This window comes from Schistocerca serialis, chromosome 2 (genome assembly GCF_023864345.2).
Source record: "Schistocerca serialis cubense isolate TAMUIC-IGC-003099 chromosome 2, iqSchSeri2.2, whole genome shotgun sequence".
Lineage (NCBI taxonomy): Eukaryota > Metazoa > Arthropoda > Insecta > Orthoptera > Acrididae > Schistocerca > Schistocerca serialis.
Genome location: NC_064639.1, coordinates 375,402,305 through 375,429,190, shown reverse-complemented (window position 1 = coordinate 375,429,190; position 26,886 = coordinate 375,402,305). Strand labels below are relative to the sequence as shown.

Genomic DNA, 26,886 nt, shown 5'->3' with positions numbered 1-26,886 from the left:
TCAACGGAATGTTTATTCAGCAAGGTAACCCATGAAAGGCCCAGTGCACAGCAGTGAAATTTATAATCATGCTTGTGAGAACTATTCAGTTGCTGCAGTTTAGGCTGGTGCTCTTGGAATCCTGCCAAACCACAGCTTCGGAATAAACAGAACAAAATTGTTGATGTCAATATTATATATGACAGCTTAGCTTTTCTTTTGGTTATACTGTATGTATATTAATTTAAACCATTAACTTTTTCAATTTGTGTGTTCACACTCCGTAACAATGATGTTGATATTGGCTGACTACCTCACATTTCCTCCTGAATATCTGCTGTCGCTGGCTGGTGACATCAGGGGACATGAGCTGTGGATTGTTGATAAAAGTGTGTCACAATCTCGATTTCAGTGGTTTGGAAGCTACTGTGGTGTAATAGGTGGAATTAGTGTTAATATTATCGTAATATGAAAATATGCAGTGCACATGTTGCCGCGCGTCAAAGACCTTTCCAAAATGGGTTGTTTTTTGTTGGGTTGCATTTCTTATAGTACCGGAAATTTCTATGCTTGTGTATAAAGCCTTCATGATTCAAAGGTTTAATAAGTTATACAGGTCCTAGGGAAAGTATATTTTTAACTGGGAAAAATCCAGGAATTATTTATTTATTTCCCCTCCCCCCGTCTCTCGTCCGTTTATACACCCTATAAAAATAATTGGACGTGGTACTAACTTAGGCAGCTGATTGTGTCAGCAGACAGGGGGGATGTTTTAAAATTTCAGTAACAGCTTCTGAACCAAGGACTATTTTTACCATTTCTTTATGATTGTTTAATGTTTCTGCTTTTGTGTTTGGTTTTTAGGCCTTCAAAATCAATTTGGGTACTTTATGGCTGTCTCCTGTTCTTTTTCCATGTACTGACATATTCATGAGCTTCTCTCAGCTTTTATCTTGTTCCAGCAACCTACAAAAATAGTTTACGCATTACATAATAGATAGTTTTCACAAATGTCGTTTCAGTTTACTGGGAACCATAGCAGCATTACTGAGTTTTTCACCATGTACAACATACTGGGGGATTGGGCATGTTTTGTCACCACACCAAAAACGCTCAAAAAGCTTTCTTCTCATGTCCCATCGCAACCACAACCTTAGAACTCATAACATATTTGGAAGGAACATCTAAATATTTGTGACAACAAAGATATAAACGTCACAGCTGTGCTATTAGGTTGATGGTGGTGATTAAAAAATAATGGTACCCCTGGTGACATGCTCAGTAAGCAAAAAAGGTAGGAAATAATGCAAACCATTCCTTTTTCTTTGTTTTATTTCTACTTGTGTTATCAAAATATAGCCAACCAATAGATGGCCTAATTTTGGAATAGGTATAATGTTAACATTTTAGGCAGATACCTTGTTGGTAAAACAGTTTGTAATTTTGATTAGTTAGAATATGTTTAATTTTTTTTTTTTTTTCCTCAAGGAGCCTCATAAACATATGGTAACTTAGGATGAGCAAAGTATAACGACAGTATTGAGTAAATAAATTACATCCAATTTCTTGGGAAATGTAACAGTTATCAGTACATATTACATAATTAGAGACTAAAATCAAAGGAAGTAAATTGCAGTTAATTTCTTTAAAAGTGTAGAAGTTTGTGGTATGTCTAAAATTGAAATCCTTTAATTTCTTATGTTTGTGTCATACCCTTCACTTTGTGGCGAAATGCATGCTGCGGAACATTGTCGTATTACTCCTGCTTGTAGCTTTGTTCCAATTTCTAATTTTGCTGTAGTAACAAAACACACTCTGTAATATTGTGTTCAGTTTTGAAAATAAACTTTTGAAATTGAATTCGGTAATGACTGGCTTAAAAAGAGTGTTTGAAAAGTAAAGTCTCTGCAAGGAGGAAGAGTAGGGGAAAATGAAATATTTTTAGTGTGTTTTTTGCTCCATTAATTTTGAGGCAAGAGGTTTTCAGGTAATTTTTAACCACACACTTTAAACAAAACAAGTGTAACTTTCAAATTAAATGTGGACCTTATCAGTTACATTTAGAACTTTCAATGAGAGAGAACTTTCAAGTTTGGTACACGCACCAACAATACAGATGTTAAGTACCAAGGATAATTATAAATTGATTTGGACAGTGAAATCAGTGATTTCCAATTACTCTGTGGATTTGTCAACTGATATTTAGAACGTTTTTAAGATATGTTCCCTGATAATGTTCCTGAACATTTTTCACTTTTCTGTAAGAACATGAGGAACCAAATACGATGTAGTGACACCATTTTTCCGGGAACATATTTTAGGAGAAGGATGTTCATCATATTACGCATTGAATTTCAATGAAATTACCAGTTTTAAAGGTAAAAAAGAATTACAAATAACCATTACAGTTTGGTCAGAGGTTGTGTGTTGCATAATGCATCACCTAAGAACAGATGTTAAACGTTATTTCAAGAATTATGTGAAGCACTTTCTGAACCCAACTTGGTATTTAACTAACTGCCTTACATCAGGATCAGATGGAACTAATGTCAGTTAAAAAAAAAAAGTGTTTAGACTTTGTTAGTGATGTACAAGAGATCCGAGGCTGACAGCTTATAAACAACAGAACTTGCAACATTCGTACAATGCTTAATGCCTATGTGAAGGATTTGGAGCGTTTAGGTCAAGAAGCATCAGATTTCTGGTCAATACTTACAATTACTTTAATGGTTGGCCCGTTAGATATGAAGAATTTGATGGAATTCAGTCTACATTTAATTTACCGCACCATAAGATTTTGAGGCATACACCCACAAGATGACTTACTTCAAGAACGTCAAAAAACAGGATTTTATAACAGTTGGAGCGTATTCAGTATTACTTTCTTAAGCATATACCTATAAAAAAAGAATTTTGCTACTGTTCAGTCCAAATCTTACAATGCTATTGTCTATCCTTAACTCAAATGAAAACAAATTACATTTCATAATTTCATCTACAGAACTGTTTAGTAAGTTCACACAACATTTTTGAAGCCAAATGCCTTTGATTGACAAGTTGCATGTAGAAATAGAAAACATATCTCAGACAGTTTTGGCTCGTGTTTTGAATGTTTCTGATTTGAGAAAAATAGTATTTCTAAAGTTCTTCAGCAACAACCAGTTGTTCAAAAGGAAGCAGATTATAGTATAATAATAATAATAATAATAATAATAATAATAATAATAATACTGCTTCCTCTTGAACAACTGGTTGTTAGTGCGCAGGTAACCGAGTAGCTTAGTAACAAGTTGTGGTTTCTAAAGAATGCTCAAAAACCTTACATCTCAACTTGCAAAAAAAAAAGGATTGAAAAGATTTTTGCTTATGAAGTGTATCGCTGAAATGTTATAAGAGTTTTACATACCAAGGAAAGAACCAAGATCAGAAGCTGCGTTGGCGTGTTAAAGGTTGCAAAAATGTTGTTCGATGTGTCTGCAAGATTTCTGTTAGATGAGTGGAAAATTCTATAGTTTGAAAAAGATGACCCCAACTTTAGATAACAAAGGTGTTGACAATTACTGGTAGCTGCACATCTCTAAAAGTGTCACCATACACAGAGTTAAAATGTCCAAATGTTTCAAAACTACTTCTCTTACATTGTCCCATGGAAATGCGGACATGGAAAAAAGATATCCTTTTTGAGGCACACATTAGGAGAAGACAGGTCAGCGATGACCGACAGATTTTTAAACGTGTTGTGGCTGTGTGCAATGCTTTGGGATAATATCCCCATTTTCTGTCTGTGCCCATTGACTTGCTGCACATTATGTATGGATAGCAAGCATGTGCAAAGTGTACTGCTCACAGGGAAGAATGTGAAAGGGAAAGAAAATTTGATTGGGAAGTAAAGCAAAAAGAGGTACAAAACCAAAGCCATCTTACAAAGAAGATGAATAACATGACACATCAGTTGACTATGAGACATGTGCGCTGAAAGAAAAGAAAAGAACTTAACATAATACTTCCAACATAGCAGGCTATGGATGATATGTGAAACTTCCCCTAACGTTTCATCTCCGACTGCAGGAGACATCCTTAGAGGTGAAGCCTACGTTCTGTGGGGAAAAAGAACACCAGCTATCTAATGAGGTTGCAGAAGTATTTCTCTCTCAAACTTCAACTAAACTGAAGAAAGTACTCAGAAATTATTTAAAGACAGCAAAATTGGTCTAGAGTATGCTTTTGAGGTCACAAAAGTAGAGGGAACAATGAAAGAAACGGGGGTGGAAACCATTCAGAAAAACCTTCATAAGGAAGATTACATCATTTTATGCTTAAGGCTGCTAAGAAACAATAATTGAAAAATATTTTATTGATGTTTTTCTAATGTAGAATGTCATTAGTTGTAAAAATGTGATGTAGATTTTGTTTGTGAATTAAGATTATCAGTACCAGATTACCAATGTACCTGTATATGTTAATAAATTTGTGTGAAGGAAAAAAATGGCTGTGCCCTGTCCATGATCATAATAGAGAAATTTATTATGGTATTAACTGGCATTTTAGTGGATTATCAAAAGTGAAAACCATTACAGGTTTGCCACAAGTTCTGGAAACCAGTGAATTTTAAACACAACAGGAAAATCAGGGAAATTTGAAAAAAAAAAATGGGAAAAACCCCTTTTTGGTCTCAGTAGATGAAATGGTTTGTTTACTGAGGGGAGGTGTCATGCAGGATCGCTGGATGGGTGCAGCTGAGTATGTGTGCTGCTTCCCTACTCCCTCATTATTACTGCTTCTCTCCTTCCTACCACTCCCCTTGGCTTGCAGTCAGAGCTGACACCACTTCTCGCTGCTAGCCGTGCAGCTGCTGATGACGGGCAGGGAGGCATGAGGAGTGTTTGTTTGGATCTGATTCTCAGAGACTGTAGACGCAGTCGACGGAGACAGCGGTCATGTGTACACGAGTAGTCTCTGAGTGATTGTGTGAACGTGTGCGCGCTCTCGTTTTCTGACAAAAGCTTTGGCTGAAAATTTATTTGTGAGAGTGTGATTGTATTTTCTGCATGCCAGTCTGCTGCTCAGCAATCATCTTTCCTGAGAGTTGCTACCTATCCTCATTATTATTGCTTCTCAGAGTATTTGAACAAGTTATCTGTTGCATGGATCAATCTACGTGAGCTCATTTCATCAACATGTTGTCTTTGGCTCATGAATAGCTGCCACATTAGTGGATTTGCATGATGGCTCAGACCAACAGGCAGTTTCTGTGGATATCTGTAATGGATCAGGCCTGCTGGTCTGAAGCCATTCAGTTCCCATGTGCAGGCACTGCCCATCGGATCTAGTCTTATCAATTTGCTTGCAGGCCGGGTCTGTGTGTGCCATAATGAAGTGGATTTTCATGGTTTAGCCATGGAGCCAGGGTGCTCCTCAGCAGGCCAGAGGCCATGGGCGATGGATTTCAGGAATTGCGACTGTTTCACCGCAAGTGCATTGTACAGTGTGGTGTTTTATAGACATTGTACTTGTTCTAGTACATTTTGGCGTACAAAAGTAGTAGTTTATATGTTAAAAAGTATGGATGATAAGAAGAAGAAAATTGTCAGTTGCTGGCAGTTTGTAACCTTTATACTCATATATTTCTCGAAAGAAGAATCACAAAATATCTGTAAAAAAATTAGGTATACCATAGTGGGTAATAACTGACAATAATGAACATAATAGAACCAACATTTTATTGGCAGTCACTTACAGTGTTGGTTTACACAATTCTTCCCCATCTTATATACCTCTATCAAGAGGCCTACTTTTTCTGATGTTATTTGTGAAATCAGTGAAGGTAAAAAATATGCCCTGCTCCAAGGAAATGAATTTATTTTTTTTATTTTTTTATTTTTATTTTTTTTTTTGAAATAAAATGACATTAGTGGTCTTAATGAAACACACACATCCTTTGGTTTGCTTTCTCCATCTAAGAACAGTTCATTACAAAAGCTGTTGATGTTAGTACTTAAGATTTTTGCTCACACCATCTGCTTGCAAGTTTTTTTTTTTAGGTATTTCCTTATTTGCACTATTGTATCTTTTAACATAGCTGCAAAGACACATTGTTAACTTATGTCCTAACTTACCCTTCAGATCTCCAAATTTGTCAGGGAAAAATGCTAAAACTTGTCTGGAAATCTGTGAAATATTGTGGAATTTCACTTGGAGCAACCCTGAATTATTTGATTTTTGACATATGTTTATTGAAATATTTTGTCATCTTTTAATCATGTTTTAAAAAGATTTTATCACTTTTTAATAACATGTGTCCATTTATTTATCTTTCTTACCTTTTTCATGTCCCACCATTGCTCTTCAACAGTGAACATTGGCCAGGTACTATGAACAGTATAGTAGCCGCATTATCACAGCCAAGATAGGTTCAAAACCATTACCCATAACAATAGTACAAGCTTATATGTGTTCCAGCTGTACATATAATGAAGAGATTGAAAAGTATGGTGAGGTAAAGTATTCAGATAGTTGAGGGAGAGAAAGTAAACATCATGTGACACTGGAATACAATGGTGGGAATAAGAAGAGAAGGAAAATAGAACATTTTGAACTGGAGGAAAGGAAATGAAGCAGAAGCACAATTTAATAATTGCAACATTTTATTTAAGTACCACGGAAGAGACCAAAAGACACTGAAAGGTTTCAGATAATTAAAATACACTCCTGGAAATTGAAATAAGAACACCGTGAATTCATTGTCCCAGGAAGGGGAAACTTTATTGACACATTCCTGGGGTCAGATACATCACATGATCACACTGACAGAACCACAGGCACATAGACACAGGCAACAGAGCATGCACAATGTCGGCACTAGTACAGTGTATATCCACCTTTCGCAGCAATGCAGGCTGCTATTCTCCCATGGAGACGATCGTAGAGATGCTGGATGTAGTCCTGTGGAACGGCTTGCCATGCCATTTCCACCTGGCGCCTCACTTGGACCAGCGTTCGTGCTGGACGTGCAGACCGCGTGAGACGACGCTTCATCCAGTCCCAAACATGCTCAATGGGGGACAGATCCGGAGATCTTGCTGGCCAGGGTAGTTGACTTACACACTATTCAGTGTCCCCTCGACGATCGCCAGTGGTGTACGGCCAGTGGAGGAGATCGCTCCCCACACCATGATGCCGGGTGTTGGCCCTGTGTGCCTCGGTCGTATGCAGTCCTGGTTGTGGCGCTCACCTGCACGGCGCCAAACACGCATACGACCATCATTGGCACCAAGGCAGAAGCGACTCTCATCGCTGAAGACGACACGTCTCCATTCGTCCCTCCATTCACGCCTGTCGCAACACCACTGGAGGCAGGCTGCACGATGTTGGGGCGTGAGCGGAAGACGGCCTAATGGTGTGCGGGACCGTAGCCCAGCTTCATGGAGACGGTTGCGAATGGTCCTCGCCGATACCCCACGAGCAACAGTGTCCCTAATTTGCTGGGAAGTGGCGGTGCGGTCCCCTACGGCACTGCGTAGGATCCTACGGTCTTGGCGTGCATCCGTGCGTCGCTGCGGTCCGGTCCCAGGTCGACGGGCACGTGCACCTTCCGCCGACCACTGGCGACAACATCGATGTACTGTGGAGACCTCACGCCCCACGTGTTGAGCAATTCGGCGGTACGTCCACCCGGCCTCCCGCGTGCCCACTATACGCCCTTGCTCAAAGTCCGTCAACTGCACATACGGTTCACGTCCACGCTGTCGTGGCATGTTACCAGTGTTAAAGACTGCGATGGAGCTCTGTATGCCACGGCAAACTGGCTGACACTGACGGCGGCGGTGCACAAATGCTGCGCAGCTAGCGCCATTCGACGGCCAACACCGCGGTTCCTGGTGTGTCCGCTGTGCCGTGCGTGTGATCATTGCTTGTACAGCCCTCTCGCAGTGTCCGGAGCCAGTATGGTGGGTCTGACACACCGGTGTCAATGTGTTCTTTTTTCCATTTCCAGGAGTGTAGTTACATACTGTTAAAAAAAGACATTTCGAAGCCAGATTTAAACTACAAAACATTTCCAGGGCACATGTGAACTGTGACACAATTTATTGGTTGTGAACAGTGGATTAAAATTGAAGACATTGCAGAAACGTAGGAAATTATGGAGGCAAATAGATAAATTGAAAGAACCAGAGCTTATTGTTAGTTTCAGATGGAACACATCACAACATTAAACTATAACAATGGAAAGTAATACAATAGAAGACATATGGGTAGATTTTGGGAGATGAAAAAGCAAAGGCAGCGGAGGATGAAATAGGCAAATAGACAGCTACCAACAGAAATCCATGGATAACACAAAACAATTAATTTAGTTGACAGAAAGGGAATTATAAAAGTGCAGCACATGAAGCAGGTGAAGGGGAATAATGACATCTAAGAATTAAGAATTGAGATTGACAAGAAAATGCTAAACGGTGAAGCTTGAACCACTAGAGGACAAAATGGTTTGGGAACCAGACTACAGTTGCAAGAGTTCAAGGGCCTGAGGGGGAAGCAGTGGTTGGAATAGGAGTGGGACAAAACTGTAGCCTATCCTCAATGGTATTGAATCTGTACATTGAGTAAGGTTGTGAGTGAAACCAAGGAGAAATTTAGAAAAGGAAAAGAAGTTCAGAGAGAAGAAACACACAGATGTTGACGACATTGTAATTGAATCATAAGCAGCAAAAGGCTTGGAAGATGAGTTGAATGCGATGATGGATAGTGTCTCAAAAGAGGATATCATATGAATATTAACAGAAGTAAAACATGAGCAATGAAATGCAGTCAAATTAAGTATTAGTGGTGTGCAGCTTGACACAGTGAAATTGTTAAATATTTAGGTGTCACATTGCAAAGCTATGTGAAATGGAACAAACATGCAAGTTTGGCTGTAGAGAAGGTGAATATTGAATTTTGGTTTATTGGGAGAATTCATCTAAAGTGAAACTCATCTATAAAGGAAACTGTGTACTGAATGCTGGTAGACCCATTCTTGAGTCTGCTCACTTATTTGGTATTGGCACCAGGTTGCGTTAAGGAAGATAAAAAAACACTGCAGAGGCATCCTGCTGTTAGTAGGTTCCATTAACATATTGGTATGGAAATTCTCTGTGAACTCATATGGGAGTCTCTTTAGGGAAAAAGAGCTTCTTTTTCTGAACACTTTATCAAAAGTTTATAGAAGCAGAGAAAACTGGTATTTGCGATTGACTGCAAACTGAAGCCAATACCTCCAACATACATATTGCATAATGTCCACTTAGACAAGATAAAAGTAATCAGGGCTTGTATGGGAGCATATAAACAGTCGTACTTCCTTTGCTTCATTTGAGAATGCAACAAGTCACCCCCTCTCTCTGTCTGTGCCCCCCTCTGTCTGTCCCCCTTCTCTCTGTCTGCCCCCCCCTCTCTCTGTCTGTCCCCCCCCCCTCTCTCTCTCTCTCTCTCTCTCTGTCTGTCCCCCCCCCCTCTCTCTCTCTCTCTCTCTCTCTCTCTCTCTCTCTCTCTCTCTCTCTCTCTCTCTCTCTCTCTCTCTCTCTGTCTGCTCCCACCCCCTCTCTCTGTCTGCTCCCACCCCCTCTCTGTCTGCCCCCACCCCCTCTCTCTGTCTGCTCCCACCCCCTCTCTGTCTGCCCCCACCCTCTCTCTCTCTCTCTCTCTCTCTCTCTCTCTCTCTCTCTCTCTGTCTGCCCCCACCCCCCCCCCCCTCTCTCTCTCTCTCTCTCTCTCTGTCTGCCCCCACCCCCCCTCTCTCTCTCTCTCTGCCCGCCCCCACCCCCTCTCTCTCCCTCTGCCCGCCCCCACCCCCTCTCTCTCCCTCTGCCCGCCCCCACCCCCTCTCTCTCCCTCTGTCTGCCCCCACCCCCTCTCTCTCTGTCTGCCCCCACCCCCTCTCTCTCTGTCTGCCCCCACCCCCCCTCTCTCTCTCTGTCTGCCCCCACCCCCCCTCTCTCTCTCTGTCTGCCCCCACCCCCCCCTCTCTCTCTCTGTCTGCCCCCACCCCCCCTCTCTCTCTCTGTCTGCCCCCACCCCCCCTCTCTCTCTCTGTCTGCCCCCACCCCCCCTCTCTCTCTCTGTCTGCCCCCACCCCCCCTCTCTCTCTCTCTCTGTCTGCCCCCACCCCCCCTCTCTCTCTCTCTCTGTCTGCCCCCACCCCCCCTCTCTCTCTCTCTCTGTCTGCCCCCACCCCCCCTCTCTCTCTCTCTGTCTGCCCCCACCCCCCCTCTCTCTCTCTCTGTCTGCCCCCACCCCCCCTCTCTCTCTCTCTGTCTGCCCCCACCCCCCCTCTCTCTCTCTCTCTCTCTCTCTGTCTGCCCCCACCCCCTCTCTCTCTGTCTGCCCCCACCCCCTCTCTCTCTGTCTGCCCCCCCCTCTCTCTCTGCCTGCCCCCCCCCCTCTCTCTCTGCCTGCCCCCCCTGTCCTCCCCCTCCCCCCAACCCTTCCCTGAGTAATGGGTTTAGTTTCTAACATTGGCTAACAATGCTACATTAATTGAAGCACACTAGCAAAAAGAAGAAAAGATCACGTGCTGTCTGCTTTTAGAAAATATGTTTTCCATAATTGATTTCAGACTAATTTCGGTTGGGCTTAAAACACATTTTGAATTAGATTGGTTTAAAAATTTCAATAGAAAAACTGTATTTGTAAAAGAAGTGTTGAATATACCCAATTTTCACCTTCCTAGAAAAATTGGCACCTTATTTACAAATTGCTGTCTCTGACAGCAAAGACTTGGAAGAGCAGTTGAACGGAATGGACAGTGTCTTGAAAAGAGGATATAAGATGAACATCAACAAAAGCAAAACGTGGATAATGGAATGTAGTCGAATTAAGTCGGGTGATGCTGAGGGAATTAGGTTAGAAAATGAGACACTTAAAGTAGTAAATGAGTTCTGCTATTTGGGAGCAAAAAACTGATGATGGTCGAAGTAGAGAGGATATAAAATGTAGACTGGCAATGGCAAGGAAAGCGTTTCTGAAGAAGAGAAATTTGTTAACGTCGAGTATAGATTTGAGTGTCAGGAAGTCGTTTCTGAAAGTATATGTATGGAGAGTAGCCATGTATGGAAGTGAAACATGGACGATAACAAGTTTGGACAAGAAGAGAATAGAAGCTTTCGAAATGTGGTGCTACAGAAGAATGCTAAAGATTAGATGGGTAGATCACATAACTAATGAGGAGGTACTGAATAGGATTGGGAAGAAGAGGAGTTTGTGGTACAACTTGACTAGAAGAAGGGATCGGTTGGTAGGACATGTTCTGAGGCATCAAGGGATCACCAATTTAGTATTGGAGGGCAGCGTGGAGGGTAAAAATTGTAGAGGTAGACCAAGAGATGAATACACTAAGCAGATTCAGAGGGATGTAGGCTGCAGTACGTACTGGGAGATGAAGAAGCTTGCACAGGATAGAGTAGCATGGAGAGCTGCATCAGGCCAGTCTCAGGACTGAAGACAACAACAACAACAACAACAACAACAACAACAACAACATTAAAAAATTTGTGGACTACTGGAAAATACTGAGTGGAATTTTGTAACCCGCATCCTTGTGCTATTTACGAATTGCATATTAAGTTTCGTGTTAAGCGTGCATTTACTCTACAATATGTAAGAACCTGAAGTTTACATTTTATTTATGCTGCAATTTTCGCACCAACTTTGATTCAAATTATCTGGCATTGTTAACCTGCTTTAGATAATCAGATACACCTTTTTTGGTTAAAAATATGGTCTTTCTAATGAGCAAAGTTTGGAAAGTTTTATAGAAGTAATTTTTTTGCAAAATCAGATAAAAAATACAGCATTTAACCTTTTTACTATATCTTCGAATTTATGCTTAATTTAGTCAGTGTTGGAAAGTGGTACATAATTGAAACTTTTTTATTTGAGAACTTTGTGTTATTGGGTTACTACAGTCCAAGTTCAATGTATGCCATACACTTAGTCCTTCAGATACAAGAAGCTAAGCTTTGAAATTTTTTCAGGCAATATTGCCTCAAGTTTCTGGCAGAGTATGGCTTTTAAAATTATTTTAACTATTATTCTTTATGGAATGCATAATATTGCTAGCGTTGCTTCAACGAATGTTAAACTTCACCAGTGTTCATGCGGGACATGTGCGAATGTTCATAACGTTTCGATGAAATCCGTGAAGCTCGAGTAGGGAAGTGTTGGTGAGTTGACTTGGAATGACACAAATGTGGTACTCACCGTCAGTAGTTATTATCTGCCCATCTGCATATGTTTTGCTACAAGCTGTGTGTTTCGAATTCTTAATCTTCTCCACAGATTGTCCTAAACAATGTTACACCTGAGAAACAAGTGTAAAAACAGTTAAAATATTTGTGCATACTTCATATTAGTTTAGATGAAGTCCAACCCTCTGTTCTACAGATTGTCACAGTTTTCCTCAGAAAGAAAGCTATCTACATTTATATCTATGCTCAGCAGACCACTGTGAAGTGTGTGGCAGATGGCAATTCCCATTGTACCACTTATTAAGGTTTCTGTCTGATCCATTCACGAATGGGGTTTGGGCGGAATGATTACTTAAATCCCTCTGTGAGTGCTGTAACTAATCTGAATTTGTTTTTGGGATCCTGTCAGGAGTGATATGTAGGGAGTTCAAATGTATTCCTAGATTCCTCACATAATACTGGCTCCTGGAACTTTTTAAGTAGGTTCATGGTGATTTTATGCTTGTGTCTCTCCTTTGCCATGGGTTAGACAAACCTGTTCATGCTGCCTGTCTTTTTCACTTTCAGTAATTACTAGTAATCCTGTTTGGTATGGGTACCACACACTGGAACAAATTTTCGGATGAGTCACATGAGTGTTTAGTAAGCAATTTACTTTGTAAACTGATCCTATTTTCCAGTATCCTACCAGTTTGTTGACATCTGCTACCTTCTTTTACCTACCACTGAGTTTATGTGATCATTCCATTTCATATAGCTACAAATCATTACACCCAGGTATTTGTATGAGCTGACTGACGGCAGTAGTGACTCATATTTTATTGTTGTCTTGTGACCCCTGGAGTGTTGCTCAGTTTTAGCAATTTCAACTGTTTGTCAGTTGTCCTGTCCCTTAATCGCAGCAATACCAATGCATTTTCCGTAATTCCTACTATCAAGGAGAGGTACTTTATGCCCACCACAAAACTTTTAAAATAGTCCTGAAATACAAGTAGGCTCCAGAACATGAGAATATCTCTTGGGACAATCTTAGTAATACCAACACATTTTCCATAATGTGTACATAGACACATGATGGCCACTACAAAAAATTAGGAAAAAATAAAAAATTTCATTAATTGTCACAGATATATTCAAAATATACTTTTTAAACATATGTAGATGTGTAAGGAGGATCCTGAATCTGAAAATATGAATGACATTTGTTGCAAAAAATCACATTCACATCTAAGACTTAAACTTTTTGGTAACATTTTACTGAAAAATTCAAAATAATTATGAAATGTGGTATAAGAAATAATTAAAAACAATAAATATTGTTTTCATAATTTTAAAATGTAAAGTACATGTTCTAAAAACCCTACCATAACAAAGGTCAAAAATTAATTATGGTTGTAGTGTTGCTCACGCTGCTAAATACTGCATTTGCAGGCAACAACAAAGTTATTTTATGTGGCAGGTGTCATTAGAGCACAGTTAATAAAGTCATTTAATGAAATAATGGATAAACTAGGCACTCATCTTTTCGTGTTTCCCATGCTGGTCTCCTCGTAAAATCATGGCTCTATCGTCGAAAATCTAGGTGGTGGTGATTCCAAGCTTGGATGCAAAGAGGCCTAGGTTTTATTCTGCGATATTCAGAAGTTTTATAGATGTGTTTCACAAACCATTCTTGAAGATTACACCTTTGAAAGTTAGCACAATTGTGATGTAAAAAAATAATCAGCACTCCAAATTTAAGTTACACTTCTTTTTTATTACTTTTGTTGCAGTATCACGTAACACACAAGACATCACATTATAACACATACTTGAAAATATCTTCCTCACTGTTAAATTTCACATTTTATGAACTGACTACAATTTGTGTCTTTTCAACAAGACGACCAAGACTTGACCCTTTAAAGGTCTGACTCTAATAATCGCTTACGCACCCAAAAATCAGAGTTACAAGTATGTCATAGATCATAGTGACAAAAGAAGGAATTCACATAAGAATAATATCATTGCAATATAAACATTTCGATGTATCAAAATACCTCTACATTAATGAAATCAAATCTGAATGTTGTCTCAGAAATGTGTTAACTATCCTACAGAAACACAGTAGAATATTGCTGGTATCGAAAGGTTGAGGTGAGGTGCCGTAATGGTTATGTAATTCAAGTACCATTACAATGTCTAGATGACAATATTTCCAAAAGTGGGCATGAAGTACCCCCTCCCCCAATGCTGTTGAGGGTTAATATCTGCATTGGCTGTCTTTGCAGTGCTGCAAGAATAAAACAATGGCAGGATTTCTGGCACTGCCTGTGCAAATGAACATTTGAAAACAAAGAGTTCAGCCATTTTTGCTTTGCTACCATCAGTTTCAGTTCCTTTGTCATCCATGATTGACACTTAATTTTTTGCCAATGGCAGCTGTTAAATATGACCAGAATTTTTTTTTATAGTATTTATGGAAGGTTGTTCCAGTAAGGTAGTCATTTAAAGCTTCATACATTGTGTTTTCTACAGCCAGACATGTTTCATTTAGTATTTCTCTAGCTGTAGCCTTATGCTTTGTTTTACACCTATTATGCAGCAGTTACTGTTTCTTTAGAAGTTTCTTTTCAGATTCTGTATATCACGGGGAGGATACCTGCCATCATATACTATTCTACTGCATTGTTAGGTCAGCTATTGTGATAAACTTCAGCCACAGTCCACCACATACTGCTGCCCAGAACTAAGTGTTCAGCCTTCTTCATTGGAATGTGGCACCACTGCCTCTTCATCTAGTTTGCTGAACAAATAACAATATTAGGAAAGGAATAGTTTGCTATTCACCATAAAGATGACCCATTGAGTTACAGACAGACACAACAAAAATATTGTGCACAGTAGAGCAAGTACCATTTGGAGGGCGATGAAAAAGTACAGGGAGGGAGAGAGAGAATGGACACTGAGAAGAATAATTCTCTAACATGTAACAGTCTTTTTGTTGTACCTGCCTGCAACCCAATAGTCATCTTTACGGTGAGTGGCACTCAATCCTTTTCCTAATATTGTTAATATTACTACCTGGAGTTTCCATGTATAGATTTTGCTGAACATGTAAATCATTCTACTTGTTTTAGTTGCCCTTTGTACTTACGTAATCTGTATGCTACACCCTCCTGTATGGTCAGTGATACCAGCTTCAATGTGGACCTTTGCAAGGAAATCACGGTTATTTGTTTCCATTAGATCCAATATATTTTCATCATGAGTGGACTTCCAAACAAACTGTGTAGGTAGATTTCATAGGACACATTTAGTATTGTTTTCAAGGATGATTCATGCCCACTACTTACAAAATTGTAACGCATGCTAACTCGCTGAGATTTCCTCTGAAGTTTGGGGTGAGTCTGATGGTCATAAGTTCATACCATGCATCATAAGAGTCTTAAACAATATCGCCTGCAGCTACAATTTCTATCTTGTCTACTGGGACAAACCATCACCAATCCCTGTTTGCCTATTCTTTCAATAAACACTTCATATTTCCACCAAAAATCTCACTTCTTCCAATTTTTAATTTCGACTAACTTTCTGTATTTAGTATATTATTGTCTCCACAGCTTTTTAGGAAGGATCCAAACTGCCACTTTGATGTCAGTGCTTCAGCAGTTGATTGTTGGAATTTTAGTAATCCAGTCTGTGGATGACATTGGATTTTACTCTAATACATTCGGTTCTGCTACAGCTATTATTATTTGATCTGGATGGACAATTGCCCAATCACATATCAGTTGTGTGCACCTTACACATCAGTCAACTACCCGGGTAGCTGCATCTGTTGTGTAGTACACTCCTGACCAATTTAGGTGGACACTACAGTTTCTTACCTTTGGTGCAAGTGTGGGAAATTGCACCCTAACTTATCACAGAGCCTTTAAAGCTTTTGGTTTGAGCTTTTCGCCTGATACAGAACCAGGAGGTCAAGGTCAGTTCTGTGGAAAATACTGCAGATTGGGAGCTTCATTAAACTTCAATGAGCAAAGCTGGCCCTCTCAAGTGTGCCTGCCTGTTGGAACTTCGAGCATGCTGGAATACACTCAGAGTGCACAAGGTGATACTTTCCACCCCTTGCTACCATTTTCCTAAGAGGTACTGTTATTTGCCCTGTGTTCTAACTGCTGGCACTGATAGAACCAACTCATCTCATATGCATTTACCTTCCTTTGACATATGAGTCAGATGGCCTCTTGACTGGTGCTATGTCTCTTGTCACTGATTAAGTTCCAGTTGTAGTGGAAGACATCAGTTTGAACTTTTTGGTTGAGGGGGGGGGGGGGGGGGGATGTAATACCCAAAGTTCTGTCTAGTCCCCATCTTCCCTGTACAGGGATCCTAGGCCTGCCAGCAACATCATTCACAAATTTTATTGAATGGTTCATCATGCAGGTATCAGTTAGGTCAGGCTTTTCAGCTCAGTGGACCCACCAGCCAGCAGCAGGGTGCCCACTGGCACAAGTGGGTAGGCATGGGCAAACAGCTGACAGGTGAGCAGACAGACAGCTGGGCTGCAGCCTACATGACTGCGCTGCATAGGCTGAATATAATGCACAGGGGGTGACCAAGAGGCTGGCACCTATACAGAACATGTTAAATTGGGCTGCCTGGCAGGGGCAACTAGTGTAGGCTACCTGCCGATGAGCGAACCAAGGGGCGCCACAAATGCTCGTGCTTGATGAGGTAATGTGCGAACAGCATGAGTTAGGTCATCAGTTGGTCCATGGGTTACAGGAAGGCAGTGGCATACCACCACCCAAATGTCCTCACAAGTGTTACAGATTAGATGACCTACAAATTTCTCATTTCTAGGGTTTTGCCAATATGCTGTCATCTCTTGCATTCTTGATATTTTTTGTTTTTGGCTTTGCCATATTCATTAGGATGTGGGCACTGAGAAGTGTGTAAGTCATAGTCAGACATCCCAAAAAAGTGACATTCTTTCTGTAAACTTTCAAAGCATTCTTCAGTCTGTTATATGCTTGCCTGCAATGAATGCCATCCCATTGGTGGAGGAATCTTTTGTGGCCATCTGATTTCTGGTTTTTCTTTATGGAACTTGTACTTACTAGTGCACAGCAAATTCTTTTGTCTGAAGTTTTATCATAATGTATTTGTATTTATTTAATGTTATGAATGTATAAATTTTATAAAGGTGTATGGCGTTGACCGGAAAATACTGTCTTCTGTAATTGTGTTTGTCACCCACAAGCTCTCACAATCTGAAATTCTGAGCTTGTGCTTACTTTTTGTTTTACATATTCTTCGTTTGCGAGAGCACTGATTTTGCATTAGTCCTTCTAATTGCTTTATGTGTCTCCATTTCGTTTTCCACCATCACTTGTCACTTGTATAATGTCTTAACTTCCTAGGCATAATACACACATCAGAAAAAGTTTTGCATCACCCTGGTTTCCAGAACTCCTGAAGATAGATGTTGACTGTGGATATTGTATCACAGACACAGTCCCTTTGACTGTTCAGAGATGTCACTAAACCTGCCCAAAGATGTAAACAACCATGCATGAGCAGCACCTATTAGATGGAGGGCGTCCGACAGCTGATAAGTTCCAGTCATTCCACCAGGAAGGAGGGACACGGCTCGTGTTATCTGTAGTTCAACCATGCCTAGACAGTCAAGACCGTAGTTCGATCGCAACCGCATTATTACTTTGTGCCAGGAAGGGCCCTCACCGAGGGAAGTGTCCAGGCATCTCGGAGTGAACCAAAGCGATGTTGTTCGGACATGGAGGAGATACAGAGAGACAGGAACTGTCGATGACATGCCTCGCTCAGGCCACCCAAGGGCTACTAATGCAGTGGATGACTGCTACCTACAGATTATGCCTTGGAGGAACCCTGACACCAATGCCACCTTGTTGAATAATGTTTTTCGTGCAGCCACAATACGTTGTGTTTAGACTCAAACTGTGCGCAATAGGCTGCATGGTGCACAACTTTACTCCCGACGTCCATGGTGAGGTCCATCTTTGCAACCATGACACCATGCAGCGCGTTACAGATGGGCCCAACAACATGCCAAATGGACTGCTCAGGATTGACATCACATTCTCTTCACTGATGAGTGTCGCATATGCCTTCAACCAGACAATCATCGGAGACGTGTTTGGAGGCAACCTGGTCAGGCTGAACGCCTTAGACACACTGTCCAGCGAGTGCAGTAAGGTGGAGGTACCCTGCTGTTTTGGGGTGGCATTATGTGGAGCCGCTGGTGGTCATGGAGGGCGCCGTAACAGCTGTACGATATGTGAATGCCATCCTCCGGCCGATATTGCAACCATATTGGTGAGGCATTCGTCTTCATGGACGAACAATTTGCGCCACCATCATGCACATCTTTTGAATGATTTCCTTCAGGATAACAAAATTGTTCGACTAGAGTGGTCAGCATGTTCTCCAGACATGAACCCTATTGAATATGCCTGGGATGGATTGATAAGGGCTGTTTATGGACAACGTGACCCACTAACCACTCTGAGGGATCTACGCCGAATCGCCTTTGAGGAGTGCAACAATCTGGACCAACAGTGCCTTGATGAACTTGTGCATAGTTGGCCACAACAAATACAGGCATGCGCCGATGCAAGAAGGATGTGCTACTGGGTATTAGAGGTACGGCGGGTATGCACAGCAATCTGCACCACCACCACTGAAGGTTTCACTTAATGGTGGTACAACATGCAATGTGTGGTTTTTGTGAGCAATAAAAAGGGCGGAAATGATGTTTATGTTGATCTCTATTCCAATTTTCTGTACACGTTCCCGAACTCTCGGGACCGAGGTAATGCAAAACTTTTTTGATGTGTTTCTGGACATTTTTTGATTACACACATTTCTCCCTCATTGTTTTTTTTATTGTTTTTCTATATGGTAGAAATCTCTTTTGTAAACCTTCAAACTTTTGGTGCCTGTTGGAATTGGTAGTTAGTGTGCTGATCGTAGAATTTCATTAATTACTCTGTGACTTATTTTATTGCCACAAATTTGAGGTTAGAGGCTGCATTAGCTTAGGGGTCACATTTCTTTGCAAGTTAAGAAGTAACCATGCAGTGTTTTTATTTCACTGAGTGTCTCAAGGAAAGTTTATATTTTGTGTGTCAGAGTAAAATAGAGGTTGAAGTCTGTTAACAGTGTCTTTATTCATCATTGAAATGTACAGTTTAGGAATTTACTCTTTAAAAATAATGTCATTTAAATACAATCCAGCGTGCATGCGGCACATATTTAAACAATGAACAAAATTTTGTATGACAGCTCGACATTTAGACACTGGAATGGCTTCCAGTTCACTATGGATATTTTCTTTCAGTTGCTCTAGAGAAGTCGGATTATTGACATACAATTTGGATTTGATATCTCTCCATAAAAAGAAAATCCATGGGGCTCAAATCCGGACTGCTTGTTGGCCAATTTATGCCACCCTCCTGGAGATATAATTGCCAAGGAAAATTTCATGAAGTCTCACTATAGATGACTTGGATGTGTGCTGAAACGTATGTTCTTTGGTTATAGCAAGGAAAGTTTTGCAGTTCAAGCACCAGAAAGTCATTTAACATCATCATATAATGCTCCGATTTAACTGTAACTGCATGACTGTTCTCGTCGTCAAAAAAGTACAGACCAATTATTCCTCGAGCCTACATCGCAGCCTATACAAAAACTTTTGGCGAATGAAGAGGTTTCTCATTCATCTGTTTAGGATTCGTTTCACTCCAGTAGTGGCAATTTTGCTTACTGACATGACCGTTCGGGTGAAAGTGAGCCTTGTCCCAAAGACATGATGTTAAATGAAGGGCAATCAGTCACATCATTAGCAAACTGCAGCCTATGTCCGGCATCATGAGGCTTTAATTCTTGCACCAATTGGATTTTGTAAGGTTGCACTTTAACATCTTTTTGCAGAAATGCTGCTGTGATGATGTATTCAAATTTACGGAAGATGCCCACTTAGAAATGGAGAGGTTGAGATTGGCATGAACAGATCAGCTTACACTCTCCACAGATGTTTTGATACATTACCGTATAAGGGGAACACATGGAGCATCATGTACATTTTGCTATCCATAAATAGGTCTTATGATTTATTTGCATATTTTTGGGAGTTAACTTTTAGCGTTAGTCTAACATATTTGGAATTGAATATGTTTAAATATCAGTTTGCAGCTTCCAGTGCTCACAAATCGCTTGATGTTCCGTTTTCGTGTAGATGTCTTACTAGCCTGGGAACAAAATTAGTCTACGGGAGAATGCATTGTCAGTCTCGGATGAGAATCTACTATCATTGTTAACCTTTATTTAACTTTTTTCACTAATGTAAAAGTTGCGTATTGTTGTCAGAATTAAAAAATTATAGTTGTATTTGTTTGTGTGAATCGTGTACCAATTTTATGAGAGTTTTATTTTATTTTATTTTACCTCCCATGTTCAGGTAAAAATTACTGCTTTAGTCCTCTGCCAAGAATTTGCAGATATCGACTTTATTTGTTACTGCTACCAAGATATTACTTTCACATAAATACCTCAGAAAGCTATATCTGGAACAACTTCCAACTACAAGGGTTGTTAGTTTGATTTGAGGTATTATAGGTTTTTTATTCTATGGAGCAAGAAATTTTTCTTCCTATCTGTGTAAGATGCATCTCATGTACTTGTACAACATTTTAATCTTTACAATTTGTGTTTAAAGTTGTTTTAATTCCTTCCCTCAGTTTGAACTGTTTCCTGATTTCTAGCATTCACGTGCCTTATCTTGAAATAAATGCAATACATCATCTCATATGTTGAATCACTGCCCTAAAAATGCTCTCTTTTCCTGTGTAAAAATTGAAAGGAAAGAAGTAACCAGTTTCTGTCGTAGAAAATGTTACTTAATAGCTACTTCTTACTCAATATTTTTCCTATAATTCTAATCTTTTGCCTTACAGCACCATTGGCAGCAGCTGGTGAAACACCATTGGATCCATTCTTGGAAATGGATCCTGAGCAGCTCCAACGGTTAGAAACTGCTTTGCAATCTGAACAGGCAAAACAGATCCTAGGAGAAAATGTGACAGCTATGTTAGGTGAGTCCTTGTGAAATGAAAGTTTTTGCTTCAGAAAACTTTTAGAGGCTTTATTCTCTAAATATTTCATTGCTGATTATGTCTTCCATGTTGTAGTGAGAGTCAGAGCTTTCAGGTTCACTATGAAAAGTGGTCACAAATTGTGTGGCGACTGTAAGGTTAGGTTAGGTCAGGTCAATTTAGGTCAAACAGGTAAAAAGATTTCAGTCTTGTAGAAATCCTTGGATAATACAGCAGATAATGAATTTAATTAGTGAGGAAGTATTAGAATGCTGCAAATGAAGCAAATGAAAGGGAATTGAGAAGTATTAAAAAAGATTGATAAAGTACAAAATGGCTAAGCAGGAATGGCTAGAAGACAAATGCAAGGCCTTAGATGCATGCATAACTAAGGGAAAGAGGTGCCACTTAGAGTAAAATTAGAGAAACCTTTGGATAAAAGAAAGCTTGTGCATTAATATCGAGAGCTCAGATGGCAAGCTAGTACTAAGCAAACAAAAGAAAACTGAGAGGAATATATGGAGGGACCCTGTGTGTGCTGGCGATATTATTGGCCACTGTTGATATTGTCAATGCTTGACCTAATTTGTTTGCTTGACTTCTTGTGATTCCAGAGGGTTCAATCATTCACCACCACTTTAAAGACCATACATTTAAAATGGAAGTCCTTTTAAGGAAGTAGGCAAGTTGGTGAATAATCCACGAATAAGTGAAATGACTGGATAAATTCTATAGAATTAATGACATCAGTGAGACCTGAGGATTATAGATTAAACCAGATAAAAGTTAATTGAATAATATTTCATGTGTGAATGGTGGCCTCACATAAATTTTTGATTCAAATGAGAAACACAATTAAACAATAATTAATGTATGTAGTGTGAGCAGGGCATTGAGTCAGTAAAAAGTGGGAGCAAACTTCATTTAACTGCACTTTAATTCATGAAAACCAACAGCAAACACTGACTCTGAAAGTACAGTTTCCCACTGTCCCTCATAATGTAAAAGTTTGTTATCCTGACCAACCACTCTGAAAATATGTAACAAGTCCATCGCACACAAACATAAATACCTTTAGCTGCATATAACTACAGTTCACAGCTGCTTCATGTACCGAAAACAGTTGAAATGTGTAAAGTTGTGAATCATAGATAATACAGTCAAATAAGCCAAGCCAAACGAAAAGTTAAAGTATGTAACTCAGGCTGCTGCTCGTCTACACAGTCCTCTAGAATGACTCACTAGCAACGACCAACCAATGCAAAATGATCACCGATCAGCAGAAAGATCTTGCCTGTGCTGTCACATGCTACTGAATCCACAGTAGGTACTTAAGTAATTAACTGTGGAGGGTTAAAGTCTTTGTATGTTTATGTAAAAACTTTTTTAAAACTTTTCTGTAATTATTTTTGTACATGCATGATTTGAAACGCAGCTTGTCGTGTTTACTGATGCTGTCAGCTTTCATTTTGCACTTTGCATGATCAGATCACTCCAGTGATTCAGTTATTATAATGTAATCTGTTGTAATTAAAGCAAATGTAATTTCTTAACATTTATCATGGAATCATGCTCGAAGTTGGAATGAGCTTGTCCCATTACAGGGATTTTTTTTTCTGTGTACTTGGGTTAGCCACTTAGTGGTTTTAGGTTCTGTAATGTAGGTTTGTGACAAATGCATCTTCATTTCATGCATCTTAGCCACCACTGAGTCATCTCTGCCCATCAAGCAAGTGCACATGCTCAAGTCTCAGGAAGAATCCCACTCTCAGCCTATCTGCATTACTTGCCCGGTCGGCTAGCTGCCATGAGATGTCAAAGCCTTCATCACTGCCTTTCACTCGCCATCCATATTTCTTGTTGTGTGCCGGGACTATACAAGGGAAATGAACTTGAAGGCAGTATTATAGGAAGGAAAGAAGTAAATGAAAATTGGGGTGGGAGATGATACTTAGTAAAGAATTTGATGGTACACTGGTAGGTCTAAGTCAAAACAAGGTATCTAGAGACGAAGACTTCCAACTATGAGAAGTATTACCATAATATAATATTACATCTGATGGCTAAGATATGCAAGGCAGACAAAATACATTTAGACTTCGGGAAGAATGTAATACTTTAGTGCCAAAGACGGTAGGTGCTGACAGATGTGAATATTACAAAACAATGAGTTTAATAATTGATGGTTGCAAAATACTGTCACACATTATTTACATAGAATGGAAAAGCTGGTAGAAGCCAACCTCAGGCAAGATTAGTTTGAGTTCCAGTGGAATTTAGGAACAAGAGAGGCATTAATGACCCTTTGACACATCTTAGAAGATAAGAAAGGGAAATCTAGGGTTATAGCATTTGTAGATTTAGAGAAAGCTTTTGAAAATGTTGACTGGAATACATTCATAAATTTGCCAGGCATGAAAAGGAAGCAGTGGTTGAGATAAAGTTGTAACCTATGCCTTACGTTCTTGAATCTGTATATTGAGTAAGACTATGAAGGAAACCAAGGAGAAATTTGGAAAAGGATTGAAAGTTCAGGGAAAGGAGATACAAATGGCTGTAAATTGTAATTCTATCAGTGACAGCAAGGGACTCGGAAGAGCAGTTGAATGGTCTGGATATTGTCTTTAAAAGAGAATATAAGATGAATGTCAACAGGGATAATAGGATATAATTGAATTAACTCAGGGAATACTGAGGGAATTCATTTAAAAAATGAGACACTGAAAGTCATCAATGAATTTTTCTGTTTGCCATAAAAATAATTGATGATGGCTAAAGTAGATAGGATATAAAATACAGAGAGACAATAGCAAGAAAAGCAGTTTTGAAAAGAGGTATTTTTTAACATTGAATATAAATTTAAATTTTGGGATGTCTTTTTTTTTTTTTTTTAAACATGTTTTTCAGGAAGTTAAAAGAATGGAAGCTTTTGAAATGCGGCGCTGCTGAAGGATGCTGACATTTAGACAGGTAGATCGAGTAGCCAGTGAGGAGGTCCTTAATCAAACTGGGGGAGAAAGGAGTTTAGGGACAGTGTAACTAAAAGACTTATAGGACACATCGTGAGACATCAAGGTATGATCAGCTTAGTAATGGAAGTGTGGGGATAAAAATCATAAAGGTAGCTCGGGACAAAATACAATAATCTGGTTCAAATGGATGTACGTTGCAGTTATTACACAGAGATTAAGAGCCTTGCAAAGGATAGCCTAGCATGGAGAGTTGAGTCAAACCAATCTTTTGACTGAAGATGGAAAATCAAAACAACAACAACATAAACATGATAAGAGTTTTGTTCTTGTGATGCTTTATTTAATGTATGTGAACAGTTTTCCTTCATTCAGCACATTCTTTTTTATCTGGACTTTTTATGCTAGTATAAAGGGTTTGTAATACTCGCTACTGTGCATTGTATTTCTTAACACAAATTTGTGGATAATCTTTAAATGTGAATATGGTGTTTTAGGGCTAACAATTAATTAACAAATATTGATTGAAATACACAGATAATTGTAACCAATCATTTTTATTGATGACCTGTGTTTAGTTTTCTGTTGCTGCAAGGTATCCCACAATGTGTGGGAGTGTGTTTGTACAAATCATCTGTTTTGTTAATTTAAAGAAATCATCCTGGTGGTGAAGGTATAGTTCTGTGACACATGTAATGGAATGATCAATGAAACTAATGGTCATTTGTTTGTGTACTATATATGCATCGAGAGAAATTGCTGCAACTTACATGCATGTCAGCTGGTGCTGATGCTGTAGCCTGAACTACTAACATTGGCCACTTAAGACTCATAGCAGTGAGATGGAAGAGGTTTGCCACTTGGACTATTCTTCTTGTTGTGCATGATAACAGAGCATGATCCTCTCCTGTGCCCCTCGCTCCTCTGGCAGTTGACATCTTGTGGTGCGGTATTTCAGTTTTGTGGATAATTTTGCAGCTAATTAAATAAAGCATTTCGCCTTAAAGTTGTGTTGAAGAGAATATTGTAAAATTGCTTACTTTTGGCCTGCCGCAAGGGGTCCCATTTGTGAACAAATTTCCTATGGTTGACCACACTAGTGTTGGTATGCTTTTCTCTAAAACTATTTGTTCAAATCAAACTAAATTTGAAACATGCACAAGTTGTCATGTCGCATTTTTATCATAGTATATATTTGAAAAAAGGTATATGATCTAAATAACTGGCATTTAAAATATTAAATTATTTATCAAATCTTTTATTTGATTGTCATAATTCGAGTACATTTTAGTTAAAGACATGTACCATGTTTAAGTGATGTAGATGTTTTGGTTTCAGAGAAAATTGCACCTAAAGCTAAAAACTTTGTAACTCCAGGAAAATGCATTTAAAGTTTTTGATCATCTTTTCAACCTACAATCAAAGTTAACAAGGTCTGTAGCTGTCGTCATTATGGGTTTCTGTACCCTGGCTTACCTTTGAGGCCCTCATTTGAATTGTGGCCTCTTTTGTCATATATAGGGCACTTTCCTCAGCCTCCTGCACCCTCAGCTGGTCAATTGATAAAAGTGCGTTCTTCATGTCCAGTCCATGTTCTATGTCCATACCATTGAAAACTTCCAGCCTGCTGGCTTACCCATCATTGAAATACAACACTGCATCCATGCCACCAGTTCTCCCATGGATGCATTTAGCAAGTAAGTTTTTGTTGGCTAACACTCTATAGATAGGTTTTACAGCATCTGCTAGTGACATTAGTAGGGAATGGTTATTTTTATATACATCAGCAGTTACACTAGTGCTCTGATTCTTACATCATGATGTAGGGTGCTTTGAACAGAGAGAATGATGGGAGTTCTCTGCTATCTTTAATCTTATTTCTATTGTTAAACTTCCTTATTATGCCAGTATTTTTGATCTGCACTGATGAAATGTAACTATGAACACAGGGAGATTAATTTTTAAGTGAAACTAAAACTGAGTGCTGAACTGGTGTTTAGCTGTTACCTACACTCACTTAGCACCAAGTTGACCAACTTGCAAAGCAGTGATCAAAGAATAAATAAGAAAGAAAAGACAAAGTCAGCTGCAGCCCTGATAAGCACAGCTCTATTAACAGAAGCAGAAGGGGTTGTATTGTTTAGAAAATGATCTTTCTTTCCTATTCATATGCACCATACATACAAAAACCAAACGTATTCTGTTTTGGAAGGACTGGCGTGTCACACACAATAAAAAAGAATTCATCATTTTGGTGATTTTCACTTCCTGTTCCCCTTAAAGGGGATAGGTAATGGATCTGCTAAACTGTCCCAGTAACTATTGATGAATTTGTTAGATAAGTTTACAGGCAGACACAGGGTCTGTGTAATGACAGAATTGGCTGCTTGGGATGCCAAGCTGAGACAAAATTTGTGTTTTGGGGTATCATAATTAGCAGCAAAAATTGAAACAGGTGTAAAGGTACACTAATAGAAGCAAAACAATCCAGTAAACATTTATCTGCAAGTGAACCATTCATGAGATAATTGTGAAATTATGTTTAAGACCTGCCACTGACTTCAGTATCAAACATTATTCTAGTTAGCGTAAAAG

The 26,886-nt window shown here is 39.5% G+C and overlaps 1 protein-coding gene across 1 annotated transcript in view; it reads left to right on the top strand.

Annotated features, from left to right (window-relative positions):
* LOC126457191 (uncharacterized) overlaps positions 1 to 26,886 on the top strand; it is a 237,090-nt gene that overhangs the window by 57,411 nt on the left and 152,793 nt on the right. The window contains exon 4 of the mRNA XM_050093282.1: positions 21,185 to 21,322. Coding sequence (XP_049949239.1) covers positions 21,185 to 21,322 — 138 coding nt within the window. The remainder of the gene's footprint in view (positions 1 to 21,184; positions 21,323 to 26,886) is intronic.